We start from the raw sequence: 27,554 nt of genomic DNA, 5'->3' as shown, positions 1-27,554 counted from the left end.
TTCAGAGCAAAATTTAAGATAAATTTTAGAAACGATATGTCTTTATAAAATCTTTATATTTTATATTTATATATACATATATATAAATCAATATAAAATCAATATAAAATCAACATAAATCAATATAAAAATTAGTGTTATTAATTGTAATAACAGTTATCGCAATTGAGTAAATGATTTTAATTCACGTGCGTGTTCGAGTTTATGTGAATTAAAGCAAATTAATGAAAAACCATCCAATCTTATTGTACTAAGTAAATAAAATACGAGTTTAATATAAATTAAATAGAAAATTACATTTCTCTTAATTTCAGTATCGTATGAAAAATATAGTGTGTAGAAAAATGTTATGTTACTTATATACGTAAAAATGTCAACATAAATAAGAGAACCATTATCTTTACCTTAAACCAAATTGTTCTAAGAAATCAGCGGAGGAATATTATAACTTGTCTTTTTAACGAATGCACATAAAAATCTATGTTACTAATCGAATAGAACTCGGAAGAACTGCTTCAGGTGTTTGACAATTTACTGATGCTTTCAACTAACCGACTAAAAAGTGTTTGAAAATTCAATGAATTTAAACAGCTAAGCTTCATCGAATCGCTATGTTTGCAAAGCAAAACAAGCAGAATGACTACAATCACGAAAATCTTTTTTTAATCAACACTTTACGCTAACTGTAACTTTTATTATTTGTGTTTCAAAGTACGTATAAATATTGCAAAAACAAAAGTGCAAAATACCACTGAAAGAGACTTCGTAGTTTGTTTATACCAAAGAAGTCGCAAAATAGAATTGGCTCTAAGAGAAGAGCGTATGCTACTGTGCAAATATCCTAAAATAAATTATACATCAGTAAGCTGAAACACCAGACTATGCAGATTGAAACGAAGTTTCAAATGAATATAATCAAATATCATTACTATTGAAAAACAATATTAAATAAAATTATTGTATCATACAAGATCATTATAGTCGTTAGATTATGCAATATTTCATATTTGCATTAATTCAGTAATTAATGTACAAACAGATAATAAATATCATTTTCCAAAATATTTGTTTGAAGAAATATTATCCTTTATTATTATACAGTAATTCCATATAATATCATATTTAAAAATGAACCACCTGCTCCGTTTAAAAATAAACTCAATATAATAAATTCAATTTAGATCAAATTACCAAACAGACATAAGCCGATCTTTGTATCCTCATTCAGCAATCCATTAAAAATTCATTGACCGTGTGTTCGAAAGAAAATCTTTGGGTTCTGTACAGAAGAGCAATTCAAAGAGTAGAGAGCAGCGAAGTACTTTACTAGATGATCGTCACGTGCGAAACGTGACTGTCTGCTGATGTTGTCGAAACACGTGACCATGCTCAGCTATATATCTATTTAATAATCAGAACGAAAACCGAGTGCACTGTCTCATCGTTTCAACATTATCAAACTGTTCCCTCCCCTTGTACGATCCGTCGTCCCGTATCGATCTACACGAATAGTGTCAATAAGGAGCCATCAGATCCATTTACACGCGTTTATGCAGGACATGTCTTGTTGTAACGTGTCTAATATTAGCCTCAATCAGAGCCAATAAAGGAGAAAATAGCGCGACACGAGTACGCGCTATTATTTATCGTACGTAACGTACACGTGACGCGATTCTTCGTCAATATATAAAGGTATTTTGATCTTGAACGGAATTACATACCAAGCAGACATCCTCCAGAGCACGAACCATCGTCAGAGAACTTCGTGCTCTTTGATTTTATTCCTCGTAAGCTACATTCCATTTTCTGCTCATATATCAGCGCCGTATCTAACGTCGCGGACGTTAATTATATTCGCGGACATTTTACCGTAAATAACTGTAAAACCAAGTCATTCGTCGCGTAGGTATAAAAGGAAGAAGTAGGAGGAAACTTCCGTATCTTCGGAGCTGCTGAGAAACGAAGGTATCCAAAAGCTCTACGTTCGATGAGCTTAGTTAGAGGTAGTTTCAGAGAAGCTTAAGAATATTGGAAAAACTGGGATAAATCAAGAAATACATCGAGAATAAAAGAATCGGGGATATCGAGGAAGAATTTTGAAGAAATCGATCGACGAAGATATCAAGAAGCTACTTTCGATAAATCTACATATTTATAAAAGATCTACCTAGTCTTCGGATTTCAGAGAAACTTAAGAATAAATTAAGAAAATTTGAAAAAGTCAAACAACGAAAATATCAGAACTCCACGTTCAATAAAATTACAAATACTCTTCGGGGAAGTTGAAGAAGAAATGCGTAATCCAAGCACGCAGAAGATTCTCAAAGACGAAGAATGTTTCGAGATAATTCGTAAAAAACTTCACAAGGACTCGATGGAGGATTTCTCGCTGATAACTTACGAGGTAGTCCCTATAGACGAGGTAAACGGTTTCATGGGCCAATATTTTACTTTAAAAGCTACCGTAGCCTCGCCGCAATCGCCACTAGAAACAAAGAATATCAATTTCTTCACGAAACTACCGCCACCAATAACAAGTCCGCAGTACGATTTTATCCAACAATATGGTACATTCAAGAAGGAAGTTGCTCTTTATACGACAGTTTTCCCGGAGGTGTTAGATGGTCTGGATAAAAGATATATTCCAGAGTGCTTCCTTGGTTTAGAAGATGACGTAATTGTTCTAGAAGATATGGCCCACAGTGGCTACGAAATGCCCGATAAATATAAACCGTTTGATTTCGAACACTGCAAGATTTTGATGAAAACTCTGGCAAGATTTCACGCGAAGTCTTTGATTTTCGAAGAATTGTACCAGAAGAGTCTGCACGACGAGTTCTCTCATTGCATGCAAGAGACACTTTGGCCTTTGACGGATGGCAGAGCTAAAGCAATGTTCGACGCTGCTGTAAAAGGCATCGTTTCCCTGATAGACTTGATACCAAACTTGGATGAGGATCAGAAGAAGACGTTTAGCACAAAGGTTACTGACTTGTGCGTCGATCATGCGAATAAATTGCTGCCATCGATGAAACACAAGAATGTACTATGCCACGGAGATCTTTGGGCGAATAACATCTTGTTTAAATATGACATCGACGAGAAGCCTGCGGAGTGCTGTCTTATCGACTTTCAACTTGCAAGGTAATCGAGGGATATATTTTTATAAAAATAATGGAAAGGATTTAATACAGTGGTTGCAAAAGGTATTCGTAGATGAAATTTCTTTTTAAGTTAGTGTTAGTTAGTATCTTTAAGCAGAGTATTTTTACATACAAGAATCAAATCTTAACGCATCAATTTCTTTCTCCTATTTTTCTTAAATATCTATCTTCCTTTCCTTAAATTAGATTCAAAATGTTTATTAAGAATTTATTAGTATACAGATGTAATAATAAATGTAGTCGTATATAAATTATAAATACTTTTTGCAACTACTCTGTATAAAACAATGAATAATATATTATTCTAATCATTTGTAATGTATCAGTATATATTATTTCTGATTGATAAATTAATTTTCATATATGAATCTCTCGGGTGTTGATTACAATTCCACCTTTTAAATTCTAAATTTTATTACTCAGACAAAAAATAACAAAATAAAGGGCATACTTTCATAAATTTATTTATCAAAGTCCAAGGTAAATAAAACAAAAATATATTTGTGATCTTCTCTGCATATCGATGCATATTATGAAATTGATTACCATAACTTCATATAGTGATTCAAGTGATCAACAGTGATTCATATAAAGTGAAACGCAAATAAAACTAGATCAAAGTATGACAGACATTAATATACCTGGTTTGGATAAATAAGAAAGTATCACAACTCATAACTCACACTTACAAAATGTATAAAAACGTTCGGGTGAAGTTCGTTAAAAGGTTCATCATATTTGTACATGCTTAAAGTAAAAAAAAAATATATTTATAGCCAATACCAATACCAATAAACGTAAAAAGGGGTGATCTAAAATTAATTGTAATTCTTGCACACAACTTCATTATCTTACCATTATACTAAAATATCGCACTTCGTTCGAAAATTAAATCTCTTAACACAGCAATTTCTTTCTTCTCTTTTTTCAAATACCTGTTTCTCTTTTCTTAAATTAAATTGCATATTAAATATTATTGTTGCAGATACAATCCTCCGGCCCACGATATCCTATGTTTCCTTCAATTCACAACAACACGGGAACTCCGCGAAAAACACAGCGAAGAATTATTCAAGATCTACCACGAGTCAATGGCGAAAGCTCTGGAAGAAGCTGGCTTAGACATTTCCACCATCTTCCCTTGGACCGATTTTTCCGCATCCATCGAAGATTTACGAGTCATGTGTATCACACACGGTGTCTTAAACATTCCAATCATGTTATTAGAACCTCGAGCCGCTAGCAAATACTTCTCAGCCGAACCAGAACTTTTGGAGAACATTCTATATGTAGACAGAACGCCTTTGGTTTGCAAGCAGGTAGAAGATGTACCTCAATACAGAGACAGAATAATGGACGCTTTGCTAGAATTGTACGACCACGTAGCTGGTTAAAGAAACAAAATTTGATCAGACTGAATCGACATAACGGATATTAGAACTTCTATTCACTGTAGGCATCAGAGACACAACGCACCAACATTAGTCGCTAACTTGGAAAGTAAGCGGCGAGCACAGCGAAAGGTAGCTCCGAAAATTGGTAATATCGACCAATTCCATGCAACTCATTCGTATAATGCGGTAGGCATAATTACGGTGGCTTTTTTTTAACATTTCGCAGCTTTACTTTGATCTAATTCGAATAAACATTTGCTTAATTTAGTAGAGAATTATTTAATTAAAGAGATTACAGGAAAATTTTATTAATACGAGTGATTTCATTGTTCTGGAAGCTTAAATAATGCGGTAGGAATGATTTGGTGGTTTCTGAATTTTTATAATTTAACATTCGTATGAACTTGATATTTTGCTAGAAAACGGATTATATGCGTATTAACCAATTTAATAGAATTCATTCCCTATTTGAAAAAGATATTATCAATACGAATCATCCTATTGATGCTCCTTGAAGCTTAAATAATAATAAAGGTAGAAATAATCAAGGTGGTTTTTATAGTTCTGTATTGACACGGCTTTAATTTGCCTCGTGGAAGAACGAGGAATATTAGAAGAACGTTTGTTGGTACAGGACGAGCAAAGATTATCTAGTACTTACTTTGTTTCGTATAACTAAAACATAGCTATGATTACACATATTTCGTTGATTCTAAATTTTGAAATGGGTATTTAGTTGCTGATGTTCGTCGTAAAAAATTATTCTATTATTGTACAGATAAGGTATTAATAAACAGTAATAACTACATAGTTCTTATCTCTTAAAATAAAATTAATATTAATAAACAAGATTTAATGAGTACGTTATTAGACAATCAGCACTAATCATCGATAGCCAAATTATCAGATAGAAGCTTAGTTTTACATTTAATGCAGAGATCTGAGGTTGTAATTGTTTTTATTGTAAGAATAATTATCGTTATTGAAATAAATAAAACTTGATACCAAATTGTGTTTCATTTTTGTATCTATTCGCTGCTAATTGTGTACCTGTTATAAAAAAATAGTCAGAACGCAATTTATATTAAAAAAGTTAAAAACAATAGCTACATAAATTTAAAAAAATTCATAATTTCATATAAGTCAAATTTATTCCACTCTTAAAATTTGTCTGTGCAAAATCTACCTCCTATTATGTTATTCTTCAATTCTCCTGTATTTTTATACGAAGTTTAAGAATAATATCACGATTTTTGGTCTCCCATTTAGATATTAAAAAATGTTAAAATATTTAAAACAATATATGTTATTAAAAAGTGTACACTACACGGTTTGTATATATATATTTTCTCTCTTATATTAATTATAATAAGGTAAATTTCATACGTCACAACACACTGGATATAAAGAAACACCAAAGCTTACTTTTATGTATATAATTATTTATATCATCAATTATAATGAATATATAGTTATGTACAATATTGAATCTCATTCTTTAACAATAACATCAACAACATGATTAAACAACGTTCCTCATTGGTACACAAATTGTAAATGTACAGATAAAAAAGCATTAGATGAGGTCAATGAGGCATCGAAGGTGGCGTACGCTCAGCGCGCCTTAATTTTCTTTTTTTCTTCTCTTTATACATTTTATAATTCCCATATATATATTTCGAATCATTTTTGGTATTTTGTTCGATTTGTTTTTATTTCTCTTCTTTTTCCCTCCTGGTTTTTTTTCACATTTTTTTAGGTTCTTTTTTAACGTTAATTATATATACTTCGTTTAGATACACACGTCTCACATACACACAAATGCGCCACGTGTATCCGTGCGACGCACGAAAATACGATTACGGGTGATGATATCGATTGAATCGGTGCATGATTTAATTATTAAAGAGAGTGCATGAATAATTTGTATCTCGCGAGCAGCCAGGCACGAGTTCCTACCTTGTAAGAGTGAATCGAGTAATATTTAAAATAACAATCGTCTATTTTTCGTACGTGAAAGGTCAAACTAAAATTAACGGCCGTATTTTATAATTAATAAAGAAGAAACAAAAAGAAAAAGAAATAAGAAAGGAAAGTCAAAATTCGAAAGGATGTTCACTCGTTTGTCAAGTAAAATTCATCTGCCTGGCTAAACCCACGCGACGCAAATCTCGACCAATCATCTAAAACTCTACACAAGGCTCCGACAAATTTCATTTTTTTTTCTTTTTTTTAATCACTTAACGAACGATTTCCACAAAATCTAACGCGCAAACTTTTGTTTCGTATATAATCGCATCAAGGCGAGGCAGGGTCACCGAGAGTCCTCCATCTTGATTTAACGCGATTCTACAAGCCGCTAACTTCCTCAAACAATTAGTATGAAAAATTGACTGCTGTGAACAAACATTTTTCCCCAAAACAATATTCGTTCGATTACGAATTGTAATTTGTTTCGTTTATTTTTCTAAAGTGCGTGTCTTAAACTCGTTTCTTAAAACACTGACGCTCCTCGAGAAATCGAATTTTACGAAATCAAATAAGTAACACTAAACTGTCTTTCGATTTTCGTTCTTTCCTTCGCACGTATTTTCATCAATATGCTGATGAAAAATTAAGCGATTCGTTTATAATTATATACCCAGTCAGAGCTTTCGTTATCAGAGGATTCCTCGAAGATAAAAAGAAAAAGAGAAAGAAAATACAGGATAGTCCATTCAGCGGAGAACGATAACGCACAAATGAATTTTTGTAATTGTTCAAATGAAAACGCGATTCTCTTTCGCTCTCCAAACTATTTACTCTTTTGACTCACTTCCAGCTTCTTTTAATCTCCGTCATTTGATTTTCTACAAATACTGTTCTGAAATTTTGTTAAAACTATAATTTCAATTGCTTTATCATCTTTCACGATAGCGAATAAAATGAATTTGTACACAAATTAGAAAATAAACATATCTAGCATTCATATTTTTATAATTAATATAAAACAACGAGTTACGTATGTAAAAATTGTGAATTAATTCGTCGTTAATTTCTTAAATAAAAAGTGCTCTTTTACTGCTTTAACAGTGGATACTCAAAATAAAAAAAGCTTCGTCCACTAAACGTTCACTGACTCAATTTTCACATCGAACAAACCAAATATATAGTATATATATATATATATATATACTATACTGGGATAGGTCTTATCGTTTGATCTATCAAAATACAAAGAAAACTGAAAGCGTGTCAGTAACAGTAACAGTGCTCATCCCTGTTATAATCCTTAACATTACATTCGCAATTGATAAAAATAACGCATTAATTCCACATTAATAAAACATAGAAATTGATCGACGTTTTCTCGCAGATCTACGTATACTAAAGTAATAGAAAAAAAAAATGAAAAAAGATATTTGGAAATCAGGAGCAACGAATGACACTTATTGCGGCTGATGCTGCACATTGTTTAGTATTATCATTTATACATCGATCAAGCTATCCGATTCGCACGCCTCACCGGCCCTTCTCGCCTTAATCGAGCCATATATAGAAAGTTATATACAACGATATAACACGAACTGCAGTGGCAGTGAATAGTGCATATGGATATTGCAAACAGTAGCAATGGCGGTGGCGGCGGCGACTCGTAATCGCGATACACGGCAGCGTCTACCACAGCTACTTTGTGTTTTCTCTTGTCCCCGATAATAATCGAACCGCTTCGTCCCATTTGCACATATATTTCTCTTTTTTAATCGATTAATGGTTAGTCTGATTTTTCATTGAACGATCGAGCACGGTAATCTGATGTTTTTTTTACATATATTTTCAGCGTATATCGTATTTGGTCGGATCACGCGATACCTTCATCCTTTGTTTTTGCACTCGTCATACTTCCGCACGCGCGAATCGTTTCCCCTGGTTTCCTTTCCCTCTTTTTTTCATTCCGCTTCGTACTCTTCTTTCTTCCCACGTATGTGCATCATTTTCATCGATGTGATAATCGCTTTTCTTTTCTCTCGTGTGGATTTCCCTTATCTGTGCGTCACGCGCGTGCACGCGCGCGCGCGCATGTGAGACAGAAAGAAAGGATGCGCGCGTATCCGCGTGTGTATGCTTTGTGTCTGTGAATCCATACCAGATTGTTTTTGTGATTGTGTTGCCATATACATGCACTCGTACGTATCGTATGTGTATCATTACGTGTGCGTGTTTCAGTCATGGTTAGTGACAGAAAAAAGGGAGGGGCGGAGCGGGGGAAAGAGCAAGGAAGAAGTATTTGTGTATAGGTGTATCTGTGTATTTCCTTCCTTTGTTTTTATGTATGTATACCTTATTTGATCCGTCTTTGTTTTTTTGCTTCTTTACATACATACATATATATACATATACATGCATACAGACATATATACATACATACATACGTGTATACGTCTATGGATGTATGTACACATATGTACGTTCGTATGTACACACTCGTGTAGTTTCACAAAAATATATAAAAGAGAGTGTCTATGTATACATATATATGTGCATATATATCTGTAATGTATATATAGTCGTATCGATACATAGTCGATTAATACTCAAGTTGTGTGGAAAAAGGGTGTTTTTTTTCTTTTATCGTTAAATTATTATATATTCACACATATACATACATACATACATGCATACATATATACATACATACAGACATACATACATACATCCACGCATGCATACGCGTTTATGTATAGAATCTGTACAAAGTGCTTGATTGAGATTTTTTATATCGTTAGCCGCAAAAGAAGACACTCAAGGTAAAGTTTACACGTAATCCTGCAGTCCTGTTCGCACCTATCTCTTGTCGTAACGATGCCCGTTATCGTCTGCAAACTCTTCGGTCTAAAACTAAACGTACAGAGTGACTGTTACACCTATGACAGATTATAGCCCTTCCCTTAATCAAATATAAAGCGAAAACAAGAGAATATCATAACACATAGAAAGAAGAAGGAAGTGAAGAAATATCGTGACGTATATCTACACATTCACTTATACCTGTTCCATTGAATGCAAATATAAAATATAGTGCTTCGTATTAATCGTTTCTATTACTTCACATGTACAATTTAATATCTCGCAAACGCCTTTAAATAAATTGCTAGATCTACGTATTACTCGTGTACATGTAAATAATCTAGACATTTCACTTCTCTGATGAAAATTCATACCATTAAATATGATACTAACTTTCAGCTGCACAATACATAGGAAGTTACGAATCACATCGTAACGTGAAAGGTGTGTCATTTAAATTACTTCGTTTATGGAATAAGAATATTGTTTCTTATTCGCAAGGTAGTTAAGAGAATCGTTTAATATAGAAACATAGAGGCACATTTGCAAAGAAAGTACGTAACCATAAGAAAAGTGAAATCATGTATCTCTATCGTCGGTATCCTTTCATTTTCCAAGTAAGAGCTATGATCTGTTCTAGTTACAGTTATCACCCTGTACATACGCATATACAGATACATGTACATATATGTATACATATTTCCATTTGCTCACAAGGCAAGATACAAAATCACGATACAGGAGACGAACACACGACTGTCTTGCAAAGTGAACAATGCATCTACATGAAAGGAACCAAAACGGTCCTGTCATTGCAGTTATATCTCAATCAATTGTTTCATATCTTCTATATCTTCCTCTTTCCTCCACGTTCCGCTTCTTTTTCTCTTTTTTTCTTTTTTATCTTTGTTTTTATAGTTTACCGTCGAATGACAACATATTCACCTGTTCTGTACCTATTTACATATCCTGAATGAGCTACAGCGATGGTATACGTTAAGTCGCGAAGGCGATTACAATTCCTCAGCGATCAGCCTTGAAGATGTTCTCAAGCGTTTATAGTTAAGCTGTTTTGCTTCGCATTTGTTTTTTAAGTATTATTTCTTATCTTTTTTTTTTTTTTGCTTGTTTTCTTCTGTACTTCTGTATTCTCCTGAAAGCATAGGGCGTGGAATTATAGTCACACACCGTTTTACGCTTCAGAATAAGCCCGTTCAGTCCTTATGCGGCCTTCAACATCGAAGACAATTAATAATTTCATGTCTTACGAAGATTTAGGAAGCTTAACGTGTAGCTACCCTCGGACCGTGTTTCATCATACCATATCCCGGTATCCCTTTGCCGTTTCTCTTCCTTTTTTTTATTTCCCTTGGCAGATTTTTATCCTTATCCTATCTTCTTCTTCTTCATTCGCTTCTTCTTCTTTCTTTCCTTCTTTGTTTATCACTTGATGTTGTATTCCTTCTTTTATTTATTACACAACCAAGCCTCAACGTAGAAATGTTTCCGGTCACGATGTGAAAATAAATCACGTTAGCGATAAATAACAAGGAACAGAGAAATCTGCGGACACTATTAGAGGGAAACCGAATTCAGCTATACGAGTATTGACGAAATATATCACTGGCGACACATAACCAGCAGAAAAAACGAACGTGTTGATGATTCGTTCTATGGACGGGGTTTTGCGATTAATTCGTTGAGGGCATCGTATTGTAATGCCAGCCAATGAAGACTACAAGTCGATTCAGTAGGGACGACGGGCGGCATGATGCGTTTCCTTTGCGTAATTATATGTAGGAATAAGGTCCGTCTGTGAGGGCGCTACACAGCAACAGTCAGGAGGCGTCATCCTTTCCCCGAGCTCCTCTGCTCGGCTTGTATTCCAGACCTGGATCGAATTGCATCAGCACGAAAACCTGCAGGTTATTCAGTAAAAAGATAATATTATCATTAAAATAATAACTTTTAATAACAAACTTTTATATCTTAATCGTAAATAATTAAAATAATAATCAATCGAATAGTATAATCGGGTGATATCGAGTAATAGACATGGAAGCCCTTCGTACCTGATCTGTAGGCAATAACGTGAAGTCATCTGGAGGATTTGTAATGACGTATCGTTTAGAGGAAGCATCGCACGATGAGCTGGTATCTCGAAACCTAAAATTCAGTTACAAGTCAGCCGTGTGGAATACTCATAGCTTTCGAGACAACTTACGATTCTAAGCTAAATATTTATATGTATATACACATATGAACGATTAAAACTAAAACTATAGAACTAAAACTAAAACTAAACTAAACGCTGGCAACAGTAACTAAACACTAAACAAACAAGTGATACAAAGAGACAATCATAAAAAATGATGGGTATTTGTTGGATGAAGGCAACTTACGATCGTCGTTTCTTTTTTTTTTTTCGTGACGCGAAAACGCAAAATGCAAAAGTGTGCGGCAAAAAATCAAAAGTTATATAGTAAGTACAAGAATGATATAGTAAGAGAATAATCAATGGCAGTATAATCGCAGCAGCAAGATGAAAGATTCTTAGAGAAAAAGATATATATATGTATATATATAATATATGCGTATATTCTGTGTAGAGTAATCCAATAAATACCATCGAGAGAAGGAAAAAAGTCCGATACCTGTACCTGTACAGACCAATGCACAGCATTCCATACGACTTTAATGCTGCGACAAAGAGGTCACCGTACTTGCCTCCTTCGCCATATTGAGCCAATGGCCCGTCGTACAACGCGATTTGACCTACTCGACATCGATCTCTATTTGCCAGACTATCAGGTGTACTGTAAATAAATAAATAAGTCAATTGTGTATTATTCGAAATATGATACATTTTTATTGACACTGGTGTTAGTAAAAACACTTGGCATTGGTAAAAAGTATCATTGAAATAGTATGAAACATTTTTACACTATTGTCCGTAAATGGTTATAATGAGTACATGTTCTAACAATTAAATATTCAGATTCCTATGAGTATATGTAAATTTCGCTCCTCGGATGTTTCATTCGTCAGAGCATGCAACCACCGTAACCATAATCTTGGTTACGGATTGCATACTTAGAAGAGTTTATGTTTAAAATTATTATGTTTAAAATTAGCAAGCATCCCGTGAGTCGTGAAGAAGGATGTATGTGTCAAACTTTATCCGATTTACCTATAACCTCCTCGTAAACCTGCTCCTTCAGCGAGAATTAACTCTAACTCAGGCGTTGCTCCACCAGTGATTAGAGATCGAATTAAAGTCAGCGCGTTCTGGTTAAAGTACGTCTGTCACAGAAATAAAAGCAAGTATTACGATTAATATAAAGGTATAAGTTACGAAGTTGAAGCTTCTTTCTAAAGAATAATAAAATAAATGACAATAGAGTGATAAATGACCAACTGACGCTATCACGATCGTCTAATTTATATTTACAGAAAAATTCATATAATTTATTAGTAATTATATATTAGTAGTTAATATTTATACGACGCCACAGTAAGGTCTTTAGTCAAATATTAACATTATAATGCTACTAACCGTCGACATTAATGAATCTAATACGCTGACGGCAAAGGCAGTACCGCAAGCAAACGGTTGGGTAAGGTACAGTTCTGTGTCCGGATCATCGTCGTCGTCCTGGTCAAGGAACTGCACGTTGCTATCATTTACGAGTTCTGTTAACAAAAACACGAAAATATAAATGGCGTATTAACTTCCTCAGTGATAATAAATCAATAAGAAAAACAATAAGTAAATTCTTTATCCTATATATGAAGATTTCAGCTGAGACATATTTTTCATCTTTCATTAAAGAGCAACTTCAAAATTCTATGTATTGCCAACTAATTGCACATAGAAACTATGTTTGCACTTGATTTTGATATTAAATATGTGTTTTTGTCAGCTTCTTGGACATTAAAAAAATATTAATGACATATGTTACGCAGACTAATATCAATCAAATTAAACTAATATTATTCGTTTCTTGCAAAAATATTCTTTTGTGAATCTATTTCCGAACACTGTATTATCTGTTTCCAAACAGCTTGTGTCTTCGAATCTGTCGCATTATTTTTCTTTTCAACAATTCTACGTTAAAATATTTTTACATAGCCACCAAGTGACGTGAAAATCGGAAGATCGACAAAGATAGATTCACATTCTTTTCGTGTAATGTTCATATAAAATAGTAAGTAAGGTGTACCTGTTATCATTGGCACGTTTGCTCCATAAACTGATCCCCGTCGCTGCAAAACGATTGGGCTGCCAACTGCGGTCAAATTACCTTGCTCATTATTTGCTGGAATTGCCACTTAATATTTAATGAAATGTACAAGATAGGATATAGGCAGTCGTTCAACTCGAAAGTTCATTAAAACACGAGCTTTATATTGAGAGGATATTACGAACCTTGGCTAAGCACTCCAATGGTGTCATCGAATGTCATAGCTTTGATATTAAGGGACGCGAGGATGGCTTCCTTGTCGGCGAGGGTGGGGTCATCGTTGCTAGGCACTTTAGCCGACAGGATACAACACATGTCGCACAGATTCACGTTAACGGCACGCAGATCTGCTCTGCTTAATGGTGAACCCTGTCACAGTACACGTAATTACATTGCAAATGCTCATTCTTAAATTCGGACACTTCTTTCTTCTTTTATAATATATTGTTGTTAAAAAGAATTATATTAGTTCGAAACGTTTGATCTTATATTGGGTTATAACACAAATTCGCCTTACATATATTATAATAAATATAATGAATATACAGAATAAATTTATGCAAAAATAAATAAACGGGATAAATAGTTACAATCGTATATTTGGGTCTATATGTTGTAAATATACAAAATTTCGCAAATTCATAAATTCTAGTAAAGCGGAAAATTTTTATTTTCACAGTGGCACAAACAAAATACAAATAAACTATGCAGAGGTATTTATTTAAAGTGTAATAGAAAACAATCTAAATAATCGAAGAAGATTTATGTTATAGTATAGCAAAAGAAAGAAATTGAATAATTGAAGAAGATTTATATTATAATAATAAAAAAGTAATTAACAGTTAGTAATAATCAAAAAAGAAATTGAATAATTGTGAAAGATTTCTTACGTTTAACACCGAAATCTTTGGTAGATTCTGCAACATCTTCCACTCGCGGCGGATGTAATCCACAGACCCAACTATTACTACGTGTTTAAGCTCGTGGTAATGAAAATTGGAAGCTCGTAATGGCATGACAAGGTTTCTCAGTCCGATGAGAGGCGAGTCGGGATCGGCGAATAGGCAAACAACAACATGTCCATTTAGAACTGTCATCGCCGCCTGATTACGATCCAGTATGCAGTCTTCGAGGTTACGGGATGGACTCCAGTGGAACATACCCGTTGAATCGTACTTCATTTCGGTCTTTTCGAAATCGAAGTCCTTCGCCTGATCGTCGGCTATTCCGACTTGAAGACCACCGTTGTTATTCACGTTCGTACCGCCCGAGGCTCTGCTCGTCGGCCTAAAAATATAATTTTCACTTTTACTATACAGAAATCGCAGTTCATTTTTACTCGATTAAATAACAAAATAAATACTAGTAAAATACTAGATTTATATAATACGCGCAAGTAGATGTAATAACATCTTTCGTGACTAATTTTTTGTGTTTTTAGCTTTACATCATCTCTTTAGCTGTATTCTATTCTATCCTATTAAAGCTAATAATCCTGAAATACTCAAGCGAATGAATACTAGTTGAAACTATAACTTAAATAAGCAGTATAGTTATATAACTACTTATCCTTTGTTTTCCTTAATTATTTTACTATGTTTCCCCTAATAAATTAACTCATTAATTGCCAACTGTTATCTCTAAAGTAGTTGTTTCATATATATATTTTCTTATTTAACGAAAAATTCTCATTCAGAGATCGCGAGATGTCATGACAGTTAATGAGCGTGTGTATCTTAAACAGCAAAACTATTTCGATTATTGCAATATCTTACGTCGCAAATAAATGCCTTCCTGTATCTAGTATACAAATTGCCAGATAATCATGCGTGATATAATAGAATTAGTAAGTACATTAATTACATCATAACCGACAACGAACGAAAAATTAGATACATTCAACCTTAAAATACTCTCAAGGTACTCTGCACTAGTTTATAAAATGGCCTGTGTTAATTTCATTGCAATTTACTACGGATTACTGGATATAAATAAATTTCTGCCTTTAGTAATTAATTAAAAGAAATTAGCGAAGTTAAGTTACACGAAAATGTAATTATACTCGCTGAATCGATTATGCTTTAAAATTGTAAATTGGATCGTTTACAACACAACTTCTTCGGACTCGTTGCCATTTTTTAAGATGAAACAAAAGTTTCAGTTTGCTGTAAGTGTTCATATACTCATGCAGATTAATTCATGAAATTCATTATAATGGTAGATATTTTTCATGCCTGTAGCAATTTAATTGATAGTTTATCGGTAAAGAGTGAAAATGTAGCAGAGAATAAAGCAAAATAAACAAAGCAAAAGTAACTACGAAATCACATGGAAGAGAAAGCTTGGAGAAGGTTCCGATCGTCAAAGAAAAATTTAATTTTTACATAAACAAGATAATTAGAAGAGGAAAATGATCGAAATATGCTGCAACATAAGCATTCGCATGCAATCTTGGCAAGCAGATTTCTATATTGCAAATATATTCAATCAAACGTATAGTGTAGAAGAAAGAACAGCGCGCTCAACGTGACAGTTAACGTAACAAAAGAAGCGTACATGAGCTTTTTGACTTCGTAGGCGAGATGGTAGCCAGGGTATGCGGACTCCTCTTGCGATCTGGAATCAGAAGGCATTTGAAACGTTGGATTCGTCGATTTGTAGACGCTCTTTTCTTCGTTCGCCATCGAATAACGTTAAATCATAACGATAAGGAAACAAGAATGAAAAAGTTCATTTATAAATAGCAATGACAATACATAATGATTTTCATGATTGGTTATGAAATTTGAAAATTTCGAATATTTGATTTCTTTTCATCTTTTCTTTTTTTCTTTAAAACGTAATGTACGACAAAATGATCCATTTCTGGATCAGTAACATTAAAAAATGAAAAAATATATAAATGTAAGAATTATGTAGTTTCCTCCATTGGAATTATCTGCTTTGATAAAGTTTGACATCTATTCTATATTGATCAAACAAATGTGAGGAATGGATATAATTGCAGTGTATTCATGGAAAAAAAATAAATACTAGGATAAATTCGTTGTCCTCGTTCTAAACAATGATCAACACAATAAGTGTGGTGCAAACAAGCGGATTTCATCATATAGGGATTTCTCACGTTTCAGCTGTACATATACAAAATTATAAAAGCACAGACAGCGGTCCTACCATAACAGGTAAAAGCTGGTCATTGGATATCGCGTAGGAAGAGGAAGAATTTATATTTCATGGGCTGCTATCAACTTGTTAACATGCGATATAATATTTTCGTGAGCCATCGAATAAAAGAGAGGAAATAAATGGAAAAGAAAATATTATACCTGAGTATTACATCGTGTAACTCTAACAATAATTATTTACTTTTTAACACGAGGAATATTAGATTTCGTAGAGATATCTCTAAATAAATCTATTATCCTCAGCTTTCTTCGGTATGAGCAACAATTTGAGTGACGGAAGTTGTTACGGTATTACGATATTAATTATATTAAAAATTAATTACAAAGAAATATATAATCTCATTACAACAAAAAACTCTGCTAAAACGTTACTATATTGGCTTTGTCCTCGTTTTATTTTTCGAGATACGTACGCTAGGAAATGTATCATCAATTAAAAGGATGTCTTCCACCAACTGTAAAAATTATACCTCTAATTCTGCATGTCACAGTTTGTTACGATACATGGACCCAATATACTGCTAGTTCGTAGCCATCACGAACTTTTGCGTGTTGCTAGAAGGATAAGGGGAAAACAGGGAATGTCTATTTTTAATGAATTTACGTTGTACAGCGCCTTTTATTGATAGCAATTCCCGCAGAAAAGTTCCGGTCTGGAACCGCAGAACAGTTTCAGAATATACTGCTTCGATAAAATTAATCGCAGGAAACTAAATAATGAACAAAACTGATCGTACAGTATGTAACCTGTTGCAAGATTACTTGAATTCATGAAGATGATTCTGGATCGCATGGAAGTTCTCTACCGAGAATAGTAATAATAGAATATTTATCGTCACTTATGTTGGATAACTTTTAAAAACATGCTGATTAAAGGAAGATAGATGCAAATATATCGTTGAAAGAATACTGTGTCAGACAGCGTAGTGCACTCTGTAAAGATAAATTACTTCATCGAAGATTCTTTTAACAGAGTAGTGTTCTTATATTTTGTGAGATGAATCGCTTCGAGTAATTGCTTCGACGTTCCATTAGGTTATTCAAAGTACATGATTTAATATGATTTCATGATGGTATTGCAAAATGTATATGATTTTGTTAGCGATTAAAAACAAACATCTTACGATGTATATGCAACGATGAATTTTGTTCGACTTACGTATTAAGAGTGAACTAAACGATGTACAGTTTGAATAACCCATTGTATACAGCTTAAGAAAATTGTGTGGAAATAAAAGCTCGAGTCGTTCTACTCGTGCAAATAGAGGAGAAACAGGATTAACCGTAAAGTTCGTACAATAGTGAGAGTGCTTAGATGCAGACAGAGAAGTCACCAGGAAAAATTCACCACGAACTGCTGTTGTAATTGTGTACATATACTTTGTTACTATATAACAACCGAATATATTAAATCACACTTTATATAATTATGCTTGTATGTATATATAGTGACCACATCTAATTAAACTTTGAGTGCACAAGAATTACTTTTTAACGTAAAATAAATAAACACAGGATAATTTTGCGGTGAAACAAAATTTGAAAATAAAATTCCAGCAACATTAATTCTATTTTTTTTTTTTCGATCGATGAGTTCAATAGTTAACGTGTAATTAATTCTCAGTAGTGAAATTCGCACGCTGTTTGTTAATGTGTAATGAAATATTTATGGCAAGTGATTAAAAAATGCGAACAATGAAGAGCGAATGCAAGGACGATGCACGTCCATGTTGTACACATTAAAGAGAGGATTAGATCTAAATTAAAACGAATACCTCTGATTGTACGGTTGATTTGGACTGGATAAACTGTCGTTCGTCGCTCGATTCACATTCGGTTTCACCTTATTCACCTGCTTTGTTGAATTCATCATGGTCATCCCGACGGAATTCCGGTGATTTCTCATCGCTGTAACACGATAATATAATATTATACGCACATGTATATATGACCAGTATTTATATTTTTATTAATTATGTATAATACTGGTCACGATTATTAAAACACCTACTTTGCGTGGACAAAATTGTCTAGACATTTGGTACAAACTGAATGGTTTACGCTACTTTCATTTTCTAATTATTTTATTATAAATCTGTTCTTTTCCTGCTTATAATGTAAAATTTATCAAATAGATTTATCAAATAGTTGCTTTCCAACGTAGGAAATTCATTTCAAAAGTATATTAAATATATTAAATAGTGTAAAATGTGTTGAACCTTTTCAGTGTAAGTACGATAAGTGCATAGATGTTCTAATATTTTTAGCCGACACTGTAGCTATATAATATTATATTTCTAATGGATATAGATGTTTGTTTGTAATTACCGTTTGGATCATCTCGGTCGCGACTGATCTCACCTAAAATTCGTAAATTAGAATTAAATTCTGTATAAATATATATTTTTTAACGTAGCTAATAGACAAAGCAACAATGATTAAGACAAATTACTCAGTGCCACGCTGATCGTGGCCTAACTTCGTTTGTTATAACGCACTTTACTTTTTATCGACAAGAGCCTATAGCCTCATGCTTACTTACACGCGTACTTCGTTCGAAATTTTCCGCACGTGCCATCTTTTCAATTTTGAATAACTAGAATTGCTATGGACTGGCAAAGTACTTATGGTTTTCAAGAATATGTCAATTACACATGTACTGTTATATTGGCAAATGAAAAAAAAAACATTCTTGCTCTATTAAAGTTACGCTAATACTGTAGAAGTTGCATCACATTAAAGAAAATTCGACGAATATTATCCTTTGAAAATAATAGTTTAAGAATGATCATTTGATAATAAAATTCCCTTATTTATTTAAAATTATAAAAATTATTCCTGTATTTTTATTATTTTTTTAAGTCACTTTTCAAATAAATTGGCGGTTGATGTTATTATTGATAAATCATAAAATACAGTGAAAACATTCATGAATATTTATTTTCCACTTATTTGCTGATAAAATTTCTTAAATCTCAAAAATATGACAATCATAATAATATTAACATTATGTTATTGATATACTACTCTTAAAACAAATAACTTTTACAGTTAACAATATTCATGCATTAAATGATCTATTATTAAAATATCAATTGATTCATTTCTGAATACAGAACACATTTTTCTTCTGAATATAAAAAAAAAAACTCGCGTGCTAAAATTTTGTAACGAGGACCTTCTTAAAAGAAAATCTGACGTATCGATGAAAACCAAGAAACATTCACGAACGCAAGCAATTTCTAGCCATCGTGGCACGCGCCATTTGCATAAGTCAAGAAAAAAAAATTAGCATTTGTCTTGTTAACACCACCTATATTTAATAAATTTAAAAAATGAAACGATCAAAAATATGAAAAAATTGTGCTGTGTCTAATATTACCATAAGAAATAAATAAGAAATTATACGGTGTCTGTTTATCTACCGTGCTTTCTACAACTATCAATTTGTTCATTTTACACTCGATATTAAAAATTACACAAATAAAACGCATAATATGTAAATGACAATAAACTATAGAATATACTGAGGACATATGCGAGTCACACATATCAAAGAAGAAATATCGAAAAAGTATTTCTAAGCATCCTAAACCAAATAATATAATCTACATAGAACACAGAAAATTCCATCGTAAAGATCGAATATCACTCAAAATTTCTGAATTCAAACAGCATTTCTCAAACTATCCACGAAATTTACGTGTTGTAAATTCTTCTATATACTTTTCCTCGCTGAATAATTGATTTCTATCATACGTATAGTGTTTAGTTTTGCAAGAAAGTTAAAGAGTGAGAAACGCTGATATCTTTAAATTCCTGCTTCACTACTTACGCAGACGAACACCAGCGAATGTTTTGCATATTTTGCACAAATTACATGGAAAGGTATGTTTGTCGCGGATAAGGTTATCAAGCTTTCGGATTGACTTTCTTTCCTGCACTATTACGTTACCGAATTGTCCGAGTCAATTCTTAAATATAGATGACTCAAGCTATTTATCAATATTTTATTACCTCGAATTATTAGTTAGTTAGCACTCAAGTTAAATAACCAATTCTGTATACTGAAAAGTATACGACGCTCAATTATAACATTTCCTGTGATAAAAATTTCAAATAAATTAAGTGACTCATATTATTCGAAATGATTTGAAATTATAAATAATTACTTTGCACTCGAGATATATAACTAATTATATATAAAATGTATATGAGAATTATAATATTTCCTATGGCTGAAACTTCAAATAAATTAATCATTGTGTTTTGTCTATAAACCGATGTTGCTTCGAAACTATAATAATCAGTAGAACCAAATTAAAACGAAACATAACCGATGCTAGAGTCTAGTAACTATGAAACTCTATGATGATCGTACGTTTTTATAATAAACACAGTGGTTTTTGCAAAAAACATTGAAACTAAAGACGAAAGAAACGGAAAGAAAAAAGATTATGTGTCGTCTAATATGATTGCATGGTTAGAACTAAAGTTAAACTACAAAAAAGTTGACTACGTTTGTAGGAAATTAATAAAACTGATAACATAAGATGCAAACTATAACGTATCTACTGTAGCTGCATGCACTCATCGAAACCGGAGAAAGTAGTCAATAACGAGATCGTGATATAATCAATGTTTCAATTTCAAAAATATAATTTGATTCATTTTATAAATTTAAATTCCTCTCTACTTTCTCCAAAATCGAAATGAAAATATTAGTAGCGCGTTTTTAGATACATATTCCATATATATTTAGAAACAGTGCTGGAGTTTTTTAAATTGAAATTTCTCATGTAGGTACTATTGAAACCTCATTGTTATCATTAACTTTTATATAAAAGTTTCGAAAAATATTTTCGTTCTTTCTCGATGTAGTAACTGGAAACAATTGTTTAATATGATCATTATCTTTTGAATGAAATTCAATTAATAATAATACAATAAATTTAAAAACATTTGAGAAATTTGTAACATTATCAGTACTCTTTATTTTCCAATTTATGGAGTTGACGGTTCATATAACTTTATAATATAAATATATTTTTCATGCTACATATCCTTCTAGCTTGCAATTTATTTAACTTCGCTATTGCAAATACTTCGTTTATTTGCGATATTATACCAACAGGTAGTCTTTATAAATCTATAAACTAATAAATATTAGATATATCGTTATTATCAATCATACATAAATTTGATAAAAATATCATAACCAAAGATTGCAAAAAAATCAGTGATAAAAGCATACCTTCCTGGTTTGAAAGTTATAATTCAACTTATTACTCTATTACACATTATTATTTATTTCTCATTTGCTACCTGTAACTTCGTATGTATTTTAAGCATGTATCGACAGTTTTTAAACAATCATTCCAGTTCAGATCTAAAAATATTTGAAACCCGGCACTGTTAGAAAAACAAAATCAGTCGAAAATGTCATCATGTTGAATCCCTAGAAAAAAGTAAAAAATCAGTCGATGAAGCGTATTCGTCATGATGCATAGAAAAGAAAAATCAAGTAATAAACAGAAAACAAGAAAGAACATCAGAAAACCGAGTGCAGATACTTGTTAAAAAAAAAAGTGTTAATCGAGAGAGCGAAGCACTTTCTTTCGTGAAGCAGCTCTTCGCGTTCCTTCGTCCAAGAGACTGAAAGCGATTGATTACAGTATACCCGTATAATCATGTGGTTCATCAAAATTAAGAAGGGCAGCTTGCAAAAATTGTAGCACGGTTTTGATTTGAGGTGTAACTGTACCTCTTACGTGAACCATCTTGGGCAGTTCTGGCGGAGTGAATGTGGGGGGAGGATGGTGGTCGTCTGTAACAAACCACTACATATGTTAGCTACCCTAATTACCTAAGGCCTAGTTCGCTACACTATCGCTACCACTGGCCATTCCTATGCTTGCGCTTCGATTAATTAAACTTTAGCTCCGTTCCAGCCATTTATCGATTTTTACAAATTGTTCATTCCACGAGAGAAGAGCTTTAGATTATATTTTCTAATTGATTCTTCTTAATTTTCCATTCATGAAGAGAGTGTCGTTGTATGATAATTTTTAATCGACTTTGAACAATTTTTCATTCGCGAATTGAGGATTATTTGATTATTTTTAATCAATTTTTTTAATTTTCTCATTTATGAAGAGAATAACATTTGATTGCTATTTGAATTTTTGCACATCAATAAAATTAATCTTGCTACTATTGTAATTATATAATTACAATAGTAGCTATATTATATAATTACAATAGTAGCTAGATATCAACTGTATAACGTTGATTATGCAGAATATTATTCTGTATATTATTGAAATTATTTTTCCATGCGATATTATTCGAATATTTCGAAATACATACGTCATTGTTTGAATAAAAGGAAAATATTAACAATTATTCTGTATCCATGTTAGACTGATAGAAGAGATCGGCAAGTAACCCTTATCATTATATCAAGGTACATACAGATTGAACTATTTGTAATGTTAATTCTCTATCTTTTCGCTACGTGCTTGCGTGAAGAATCGAAAGCAGAAATTTTTTAAACGAGCACATTCTTTCTAACGTGTAACACATGTATGTACCAGGTATTATATGTATGTACCACCTATTTACATAATAGTTTATTAACTAATAATACTGGTGGAGTAACAACTTACAAGTCTTAGCCATGGATTTCTTTTTAATACGTTTACAATTATAAAGAAAATCAACAAAATTTTCATTCGTAAAATTTATTTATAAAACTGTAACAAACTTATTGACAAATAAAGAATTTATTTACTGGTAACTTGTAACTTGTGATTAATAGTAGCAAATAAAATTTTACTAATAATATTAGTTCAATTATGCAGTTGGCCTAAGAAACAAATTATATGCAAAGAAATAATTATAAAAGAATATAATTTGTGGAGAAATAAAGACTTACATAGCCAGTCTACATTTTGCAAACAGAATAACGTTTCTATTATCCCTGACTGGAACAGAGCTTATTCTAATTAAACAATTGTAAGTAATCTAGTCGAGATATTACTTTGAAATCTTCTGTTTTGAAGATTGCTGCTCGTTGCAACGCGGACGAGTCCAGAAGTAAAGGAGACACTATTCAATTGTGCACGATATTAAAACAGGACAAAAAACAATCTGTACATCGTAAATCTCCTCCGCGTTGTACAAATGTAGCCTAAAGTAGTGGCGAACTATATACACGTTCTCGTAATAAAACTTGGAAGCACTGTGCACAGACAATACTGATTTCATGCTAAAATTCACAGAGGTAAAGAATGAAAATCGAAGAAATACAGAGAAATTAATTTTCTATATAAAATAAATGAAACGATTTTTTTTTTGTTAACTGATTATAGTAGAAAAATAAAAATATTATCTTTACCTCTGACAAACTATATATTCTATTCTACCATTCTATGATTACGTAGACATGCAGTAATAACTTCTTACGATGTGAATATTTACTCGATATTGCAAGTGCAGTCTTTGATAGATATAAACTCGTGCGATAGATTGGGAAATTCGTGAGAGTATTCGAAAATATTGTTAAATTTCTACCGTGTCAAAGCAAAGTTACAAAAGGGGAGATATCGTCGGTGGTGTAGAACTAATGTGAAACTCGTCGTTTGCAAAACTATTCGCGAATCGAATGCAGCTCTTTATCTTGTGAGCACTTTTCTTTTGCCATTGGCGTCGTTAAGCTCCTAATATAAGCTTAACTTGACCGAGGGAGGGAAACTGTAGCGCGTGTAAAAGGTCACTTTATACTCTTGCCATGGCGTAGATCATTTTACAGCATTTAATTGATTCTTAAATTTCGATGTTTATTGGTATAAGATACGTGGAATATAAAGTATAGAATATTTATTGTACAATAATAGAGAAAAATCCTTTATTTTTCGAGTCTAGTACTTTCTTCTTTCTTTCTTTTTATTATTTACTGTGATATCAATTACTAGAATACTTATTAGCGATATCATTTGAAATGTATATGTTGAATTTTATGATTCTTAGAAAAGATTGGTTTACTTGAGAAAACCAGTTGTAATGTTTGTTTGAACTTTTTTAATTTATCTTTTATAAAAAAGGAATTAATATGAGATTGACTACAGTAATTTTTGTGTTGTATCAATTACACACGTATATGATACGTGACTATAGTGATATGTGATTATAGTGGCACATGATGATAACTTTAAAGTACAAAAATTCATTTCATGTTCTATGGTAATGAGTCTTTCCCATTAATATACAGGGTGGTTGGTAACTGGTGGTACAAGCGAAAAGGGGGTGATCCTACGCGAAAAAAGAAATCGAAAATATAGAATAAAAATCTTTCGTTTGAGGCTTTGTTTTCGAGAAAATCGACTTTGAATTTTCGCTCGGTACGCGTGCACTTTATCACGTCTCGTTATAACGGATCTCACTGTAGATTATTGTCTCGATGGAAAAATTAAAAAAAAAATTAAAAAAAAATTTTATGCTATATTTTCGATTTCTTTTTTCGCGCAGAATCACCCCCTTTCCGCTTGTGTTACCAGTTACCAACCACCCTGTATACATATATTATTAATTAATATCGTTCTGAGATACTTCAGCTTTAAAAAGGCAAGGATCTTTCTTTATAAAATTCTCAATGCTCCAAAAGATAGATCAGGCAAATTGAAAAATAATATTTGACTAATAATATACAAATATATTAGAGGTACCAATAAACATATAAACATACGAATCGAACACGTAAAATAAAACGAGACATTACGATACATCCAGTGACCATGTACAGACTACTGTCTTATCATCTATGCCTTATCATTATAAAGATTCTCGCGGCAACGTATGCATACATATTATGTACATAGATATTGATTATACACCCGCTCTATATTAGACTTACTTGCATACGAGAAGTCTTCACCTAAGTAGAAGTAGAGGACGAAGAGAAGAAAGTTCAAACAGATAGACACATAGAAAGTTAGTTAAAGATATCTTTTCTTCATGTTCCGGTGTACAATAATGTGTTTGTATGTGCACGTACTCGCAGCCACGTATATGCATGGTAATATATGTATATATATATATCGGTGGTTTTCTAAATGTGCGTGCGTCGTGCACACGCTCGCCTACGTGTAATGTTTCGTGATGATATACATAGATATACATATATGCACGCATGGATCATAGATGAATTACAGGTGAGAGAGAATGATCGTGTTAAGGCTCCGATGAGCGGTGCGAAGTGAAACTGTCGATTGATTTTTCTTACCCTCCTTCTATATACTTTTTTTTTTATCTCCCGTTTATACTATATCCCGTAACATCGTTCACATTTTCACTTTTTTACGCGGCACGCGAACATTGAAGTAATCACGCAGCTTATTTACTTGCAGCAGATTCAATCGTGTTAGTACACATAATATATCAGGATTCAAGATTAAACTTATTTAGGTGCTTGAGTATCCAAAGATTTTTTTTTTTTACTCTTTTCTCATATAGTTAATATTCTCATCTTTAATTTAAGCTTTTTTATACTGCTTACTTTAGGTTAATAGAACTACGAAGTTATGTCGATTATAAAAACTGTAAAGCTGTGTGCGACAAATTATGGAGAACGATCGATCATGAATACGGAACCGTCAAAGTATTCGATTAGCAGGGATATTATCCGAATTTATCAATTGCTTTTCCTATGATAGAGTAACTAAGATACTGGAGAAGGAAACGTTCCAATTTACTTGATATTTTGTAGAAGTTAAATAGCTCAGATGAAGTACGAGATATTACATTTAAGCCAGACGATGGAATATCTTGCTAGATATCGCAGGTATCAAATATATATTCTTTGAAAAGTTGCAAAGATATAAAGCGGAACATTATGTGGCAGGTCGTAGAAGTTGTCTCAACAAATGCTATCGTATGATGAATAAAAAGGCATAGACTGTCATTTAAAAAAATTAGATTGACTTTTATAAGAATATTTTTTTGGTAACTTCAATCCCTTCTAAGGTATTCCACTGTTCTCACTTAAGTATAACATACTGTATATATGTATATTGATATTTATTTGTGTTTGAAAATTCTCGAAAGGTATGATTGGGACATAAAAGCACATGGTTTTCTTGGAATGTAGTTTGCGATAACTCGAAGCACATAAGTACTGCACACTTAATATAAACACCTGTAATCGTTCAACATCTGCAACATGTTTCAGAACACTTAAAGAATTAGAAGCAATTAAATATCAGGATATCGAGGAACGACTTCTCCAATGATAATCACATATCGACTCTGCCATAGATCGTATAAATAAATCACGCAAATAAACACTAATTCTAAGATATTCTAAGAACATGTCGAATAGATATAGTTAGATATTGAACACCGATGCAAGATCAAGTTAGAAGTAGTTAAAAAAAAAAAACTCAAGGCAATCACATCGCCGCGAAGTTCCGTTCGGATTAGACTTGTAATAATTCACTCACAACAATAACCATCGAAAAAAAAGACACTTACATACCTCCAGAGAACTACATTCAAAACGACATCGATAGAAATATAATGTAAATAGTAATTTCGGTTGCAAAAGTACAAAAAAATGAGAAATAAAAGACAGACATCACACCAATAGGAGTTCAAAACACTAACAGTAGTCTACTTCGAAACCAATTAGTATCAGATTCAGATAAAATCACATAAATTAGCACAACGAATGCACGTTCATGA

The 27,554-nt window shown here is 32.5% G+C and overlaps 2 protein-coding genes across 51 annotated transcripts in view; one reads left to right on the top strand and one right to left on the bottom strand.

Annotated features, from left to right (window-relative positions):
• Positions 1–1,702: 1,702 nt before the first annotated feature.
• Positions 1,703–5,409, top strand: LOC117204886. Its single transcript, XM_033442757.1, has 2 exons — positions 1,703–3,144; positions 4,150–5,409. The coding sequence occupies exons 1-2, from the start codon at positions 2,294–2,296 to the stop codon at positions 4,556–4,558; spliced, it is 1,260 nt and encodes a 419-aa protein (XP_033298648.1). The 5' UTR covers positions 1,703–2,293; the 3' UTR covers positions 4,559–5,409.
• Positions 5,410–5,979: 570 nt separating this feature from the next.
• LOC117204883 (calcium-activated potassium channel slowpoke) overlaps positions 5,980–27,554 on the bottom strand; it is a 106,035-nt gene continuing 84,460 nt past the window's right edge. For 14 of the 50 annotated variants that reach the window (XM_033442709.1, XM_033442708.1, XM_033442707.1 and 11 more), the window contains 13 exons: positions 25,729–25,749; positions 22,579–22,641; positions 19,143–19,175; positions 18,590–18,722; positions 16,186–16,245; positions 14,520–14,916; positions 13,815–13,998; positions 13,609–13,704; positions 12,942–13,078; positions 12,576–12,688; positions 12,040–12,201; positions 11,458–11,551; positions 5,980–11,304 (listed from right to left, as the gene is read on the bottom strand). In XM_033442709.1, coding sequence (XP_033298600.1) covers positions 11,224–11,304; positions 11,458–11,551; positions 12,040–12,201; positions 12,576–12,688; positions 12,942–13,078; positions 13,609–13,704; positions 13,815–13,998; positions 14,520–14,916; positions 16,186–16,245; positions 18,590–18,722; positions 19,143–19,175; positions 22,579–22,641; positions 25,729–25,749 — 1,574 coding nt within the window. In that variant the 3' untranslated portion in view covers positions 5,980–11,223. The remainder of the gene's footprint in view (positions 11,305–11,457; positions 11,552–12,039; positions 12,202–12,575; positions 12,689–12,941; positions 13,079–13,608; positions 13,705–13,814; positions 13,999–14,519; positions 14,917–16,185; positions 16,246–18,589; positions 18,723–19,142; positions 19,176–22,578; positions 22,642–25,728; positions 25,750–27,554) is intronic. The other 36 variants (XM_033442739.1, XM_033442712.1, XM_033442724.1 and 33 more) reach the window with 13 other exon arrangements.

Source organism: Bombus bifarius, unplaced genomic scaffold, assembly GCF_011952205.1.
Source record: "Bombus bifarius isolate JDL3187 unplaced genomic scaffold, Bbif_JDL3187 scf7180000007984, whole genome shotgun sequence".
Classification (NCBI taxonomy): Eukaryota; Metazoa; Arthropoda; class Insecta; order Hymenoptera; family Apidae; genus Bombus; species Bombus bifarius.
Note: the sequence above shows the minus strand (reverse complement) of the source record. Positions and strands in the feature narration are given on the sequence as shown.

Excerpts from the sequence above, each read along its gene's own strand:
- LOC117204886 (XM_033442757.1), top strand. The coding sequence starts at position 2,294 with ATGCGTAATCCAAGCACGCAGAAGATTCTCAAAGACGAAGAATGTTTC. Across the intron at positions 3,145-4,149 it reads ATCGACTTTCAACTTGCAAG|ATACAATCCTCCGGCCCACG; the intron begins GTAATCGAGGGA and ends TTATTGTTGCAG.